Below are 6,000 nucleotides of genomic sequence, written 5' to 3'. Positions count from 1 at the left end.
TTTTATGTGCATAGAACTTCAGACAATTTTCCCCCATATAGCCTTTAACAGACTTTTGGGGCAAGTGCTGTTGGCGAGCATCTATGAAGGCTGCTGCTGTACACGAGGGGGTGGGTGGCCAGCACCACTCCCAAACGCCTTTGTCTCCTCAGTCGAAATGCTTACACACTGTACCAGGTACTTATTTGAGGCTCAGTCAACCTAGGAGGCGGCTCAGGACCAGTTTCGATAACCGTCACTGGTGTTGGCCGTGAGCGGGAATCGAACCCGTGTCGTTGCGTTCGTAGCGTCTCCGCTCTCCACATGGACCATCACACACACAAATAATTTTCTTCAAAAACAGCATTGAAACTGAATCCCTCAGCTCAAACACCAAAGTAGTCACTTTTATTACTATTGTTAAGACTATAAGCACATATCACGTCACATACTGCACTGGAATGACTTCGCGATGTTGATACTGTTGTCTTCCTCAGGGTCACCAATCACAAGCCCCTACCACCCAAGCAGTGTTTAGCATATTACTTGTTTATTTTTAGTGCATAATTTTCCAACAGAAATATTGCAGGGGTTTGCATAAATACACTGGTTATTTTTTTTATTGCCACTCCTGCAGCACAACGTCCTTAAATATGGCAATCATGGATAAACCTGTAAACGTTTAAAAAAAAATCTCACCAAAAGTCCTGATAAACGGGCAGCAGTGGATGCTCAGCGACCCGTACTTTTTTAAAGGCACATTGTAATTGCGTTTAAAAACGTCATCTAGGCAACGGGGTGCAATTTTATTTTTAACGCAAGCTCCATAAGGAAGGCAATTTCCACTCAATGTCTCCAAACGAAGACACCTGGCAGCGGTCACTGAGCATCTGCAACCCAGGCATTTCCCACAACTCTTTGTCAACTCAAATCCCATCCCATTATATCATCAAAAGCCAGCAATGGGATTTCACAGACGTAAATAGCAATTTCAGAATGGCCCACAGATCACACGTATGCCACGTGGCACCACTGCACTGGCTCTTGATTTATGTCGGTGACTGTGTGCAACTTCAACCGCGCGTCAGGACGGTCGGCGGAAATTTACATTTCGTGCGGATTTCGCAAATTATACGGTAATCAACCTTATTTTTACTTATTTAGTGTTTTTTAGATTTAGCTGAACAAATGTCTCATGACTGCAAGCAGTCATATTGAGAGAGGCCCTCTGCTCACAGCAACTCTGGTGCTGGCTGTAACCTTCACAGCGCATGACGCACAGGACAAAAGGTGCCTTAAGGCCCATCCACAGCCGAGCGACAGTGCGCAACTTGGTCACATGCAAGTTGCCAGTGGCGCAACAGGTTGCTCAAAGTAGAGACGGATTTTTTTGAGTGACGTATTTCACCACGTGCGCAAAGATGGTCATTTCACTTACACGGTGTAGGTGGAGCTAATGATACAAAAAAAAGTGGAGCTAACTGTAAATGGAGATTTCGAGAGCGATTTGGTTGCGCAATTGATTGCGCAAGCGTGGACGAGCCTTCAGAGAAAATGAGGAACATTCAGCTTTGGCTGAGTGGAGATGAGTGGGCATTTGTCTCCCAATGGAATGCACATGAACTGCAGTAAAAGGGAATCATCAAACAAGTGCATGCCCCTCGATGAAATACAGGGAAGACGTTTAAATAAGGTGAAATTACCATTCAATCTTTTCCAATACAGTCAATTGTTTCTCAGGGGACCAGTCAAAACGAATGTTCGATGTGGGAAAATGTTAAGTTGGGGATGTTTTTCAATGTGGATATTTTGTGGGGACATTAAAATTATGTTTTACAGCATAGATTTCATAAAATAAGAAAATGCATGCCTTATTTAGAAATAATTACTATATAGGTATCAATCATATAAATTGTATGCATAGTATTCTTTGGGTCTTTTGGTCAAGCCACGTAGAAGAAAAAAAAAACTTAGTTTTCATTATTTTTATTATAATTTTTCTATCTACGTGGCTTTACCGAAAGACCCAAAGAATATTAATTCCTGCAGTCACGAAAGCTTTAAGTCAAGATGTATACATAGTCATGCCTGTATAAAACGTCTAATCTTGTGTATTTTCACCAAATTTCATTGCATGTAATAAATCTTTCAACAAATGCGGCACCGTCTTTAGAACAATTTAACAACAAGAACCAAACCCATGCGTATCTAGAGCGTGGAGCTACAAAATAGCACGTGCTTGGGACATTGGTTAGATCTCTGCAATTACTGGCCAAAATGTGTCCATCACACATCACTGAATGACAAGGCATGAGAATGCTTCATCAACACGGGCTTACAAAGCTAGAATAAAACCCCAAACATGATCTTGATATATTTTAAACGATATTAATAATACTGATATACCTCATGAGAGCCCTAATGGTCAACTAATTTTCAGTATTTGCTAAATTGTAGATCGCGCTGACAGAATGTGGCACATTTTAAATTAGTAAACACAAACAACAACAAACAAAAATACCCCTACAAATAATCAAGTAGTAAAATGCATTAATTGCATCCCGAGTGATACACATCAGCAACAACAACGAATCCATAGAAACACCAAATGTGTTGAGAATCCTGCATTCGAGCAAGCGGCCATTGCGTTCTGCGAGAGCAGTGAGTGGATCCGAATCGCAGTGGTCCTGTCGGATCATATTCTAGCCTTCCACGGTCAGACTGCAGCATGGCATCTCACTCCATGTGCTTGTACTTGGTGAAGAGATTGTACAAGACTCGCAGGGTGGATTTCAGGTCCAGGTTTACGACATCTGAAAGTAAAAACATATTGAAAAAAAAAACATTAAGGGTGATGTTCTGAAAATCAAAATCAGAATCTTTATCAAGACTGGAGGAATCCGATGACCTATGAAGCTCTTTTTCACAAATGTCCAAAAACAGCAAGTCAGTTAAATGCCTATTTTGATATGGAGTGGCTGCGTAGCCTTGTCGTTGAGGAATGTCTTATCAAGAGCATTTTAATGGGACGGTGAGAAAAACAGCAATTTCAATATTGCCCTCTGCTGACAACATAGCCCAGCAGCAGCAGCTGCCTACGACACCTTTAATGGATGGTGATAACCCACCAAAGCACTATCCAGGCTCTAACCTGCTTAGCTTCCGAGATCTGATGTGATCTAGGTATATCATCAGTGATTCTGTCATCGGTGTTACATTAAACTGTGGCTCAAACTTAATTAATAACCCACGTAATAATCCACTAACATCTCACTAAATATTTACCAGGGCATGAACATCCACGTGTTGATCAGTGTAAGAGGCCAAACCTTCAAAAGGTGTTGTCATATTTGGCACAATTTATTTGTGCCAGGAACATCCAATTAGTATATCTCAGTTACAAGGATGTTCGTGCATCAGGTCTCTGCCAAATTACTCAGAATGGACCTGATCTTATTAGATCTCAGAAGATAAACTTCGATCGGTTACCACCGTGCAGAAAAACACAAATTCCATAGGCTGCTGCAGAGCTACGTTGTAAGCAGAGGGTATTGCAGAAGATTCCATTGTTCCGCCCTGTTAATGCTCCAACATCTACAGTCCCCACCTTCACAAACCCTCGCTGACAAATGCGTTGGAAGCATGGTCAAATAACCCCCGCTACCCACACCTCGTAGGGAGGACCTCATCCAGCAGTGAGGGCTAATGAGAGGGCTGCACTTGTATATGTTACTCATTTACAAGAATATCCGTATCTCGGAGAGGAAAGCTTGATGTATCTCTGTACAATTCACTTCTTTTGCACCGTACGTAGGCAACCGTGCAAATCGGAGGTGCGGGGAAGGGCAACAAACTAAACATTTGACGATGCGGTAACCACATCGCAGCGTTCGTGAAAGCTTAGTGGTCCAGTGGCGAGGCGAGCCTGACCTTCGGGACGCGCTTTGGGCTTGTTTAGTCCCGCGTCCTGCATCAGCTCGAACGCAAACGACACGTTGTGCACCTGGAACAACATGGCACGGTCACTTCCAATCGTGCCGCCGGCAGAGAAACCGGCGCTCAGCAGAAACTAAACTCTCCACCCCGTTCGTGTTTTCTTACGTTGGCAATCAAGACTGGGATATGGATTTTTCGACATCTGGTGACGAGATGCTATCTACCTCGCCTGCTATCCAGGAACTCGTGGGTTCCATCCCTACTCTGACGCACGTAGATTTGGAGTTTGCATCTCTCTCTCCCCGTGGTCAAGTGGATCTTTCTCAGGCTGCTCTGGTTTTTCCCTCACATTTTAGAATAAAGGTGCGTTTAGTGTATTTTGGCTGCCATAAATGTCCACGTGATAAGCCACTTCATTGAGCTATCATTTGTGGCCAGGACACCTCTTAAAAAGAGCGGTATAGCTCAGTGGGCCATATCTGGTAAGATCAACATTGTTAAGTCCAGTTTATAAAATAAATAATAAAATATACATATGTTGTTGTGTTTTTGAGCAGCAAGTAGTGTGTGTGAACTTCGTAGTTTTGTGGCCAACAGCAGTAACTATTATCTGACCCAGTCCTGGGCCTCTCCTAGGTCGAGTCCGCCTTAAAATGAGTACCTGGTACAATGTGTAAACATCATCACTCGAGAAACAAAATCAGTCAGCCGGGGTGCTGGCCACCCTCCCCCTCGTGTGCCATGCCGGCCTCCATAGGTGCTTGCTAATAGCACTTGCCTCAACAGTCTGTTCAGGCTATATTGGGAATCTTTAAGTTTGTATGAATGTGGGAGGAGAGGTGGTGAAGTGGATAGCGCACTGCTCTACAAACCCAGCCTCCTGGGTTCGATTCCCAGCCACAGCTAACACCCGTGGCGAGGGATATCTGAACTGATCCTGGGTCTCTCCTGGGTCGATGCAGCCTGTGTATGCACCTTTCGAGTATTCAAATTTATTTTTCACCACATTACCTTCTGCTCGAAGCCCTCCGGAGTAAGGTAGAAGTTATGCAGCGGCACAAAGTAATCTTCCAGCAAACCCATAAGCAGCACGAGGTACACTCCATCTGCAAACTATCACCGCACAAAGAGACAACACGTGGTATCAGTTTCATGTTTTACTTTGGGAGGTACAATTCAAGACACTGACAGGTCAGCAATGTTTGCGGTGCTCAAACTGCCTGACACGTCTCTCTGCCACTTTTCTCCTTGGTCTTCAACCCTGACACTGCTCCACCGTGATCAGGTAACGCTAATTCACGAGCTTTGTGTGGGACCACCAATTACTGGGTTTCTAATTGACATTCACGTCAGAATGAGTACCGTTCCAAAACCCTTTGTCAATTCACTTCCTTGTTGAATGCCTTCAAAACGCCATGACGGTCGTGGTGGTTGTTTGACCATACTTCACCACACTGGTCAGCATGGGTTGATGAAGGAGGGTTCCAGGGACGTTTCAGATATCAGTCACTACTGATGTTAGCTCTGGCATGGAATCAAACCATCATTATTGGGTTCATAGGGCAGAACACTAACCACTACATCACTGCTTCCCAAAGTATTGCTTTATTTGATTAAAAATTGTAACATTGATGTGACGACAATTTATCCTGCTTGTGAACAGCATAAAAATGAATACCTCCTTTCTATGTTTACTCTGATAAATGCCTTTAGGATGCAGTGAATGAGGCAGGTAGACAGTTATAATAATAACCAAAGCATAAATCACAGTTAACTAGCATTAGTGGGCATTTAATCAGAATTTATTTCGCTTTTGGTAAATGGAAAGCCACTCAATTTACAAGGGTTGCGACAGTGGTTCCCGCACTGCGCTATGAACATGAATTAAATTTCCGCCATGGCAAACATCAGTGCCGAGTGAAATTTGAACCGACTACACACTCATCAACAAGGGGAGGTATGGTCAAACAACCCCCGCTTACACTGTATGGGTGTTGGGGAAGCCTTCCCTACAGCAGTTGATTAACAAATGCATGTAAATAATTTTATTCTCCTAACATCTTAATGAAAACCCAGTGATTGTCT

The 6,000-nt window shown here is 43.4% G+C and overlaps 1 protein-coding gene across 2 annotated transcripts in view; it reads right to left on the bottom strand.

Annotated features, from left to right (window-relative positions):
* Nucleotides 1-365: 365 nt before the first annotated feature.
* The window catches only part of LOC116939908 (beta-parvin-like), a 28,683-nt gene continuing 23,048 nt past the window's right edge, over nucleotides 366-6,000 (bottom strand). For both annotated transcript variants that reach the window (XM_032948938.2, XM_032948939.2), the window contains exons 11-13: nucleotides 4,927-5,028; nucleotides 3,910-3,982; nucleotides 366-2,792 (exon numbers count right to left, since the gene is read on the bottom strand). In XM_032948938.2, the coding sequence (XP_032804829.2) occupies nucleotides 2,716-2,792; nucleotides 3,910-3,982; nucleotides 4,927-5,028 (252 nt within the window). In that variant the 3' untranslated portion in view covers nucleotides 366-2,715. The remainder of the gene's footprint in view (nucleotides 2,793-3,909; nucleotides 3,983-4,926; nucleotides 5,029-6,000) is intronic.

The sequence above is a fragment of the Petromyzon marinus genome, chromosome 7, assembly GCF_048934315.1.
Source record: "Petromyzon marinus isolate PM22_M1 ecotype Great Lakes invasive population chromosome 7, UKy_Petmar_22M1.pri1.0, whole genome shotgun sequence".
NCBI classification, from domain to species: domain Eukaryota; kingdom Metazoa; phylum Chordata; class Hyperoartia; order Petromyzontiformes; family Petromyzontidae; genus Petromyzon; species Petromyzon marinus.
The sequence above is the reverse complement of the archived record's forward strand: the minus strand, read 5'-3'. Positions and strand labels throughout refer to the sequence as shown.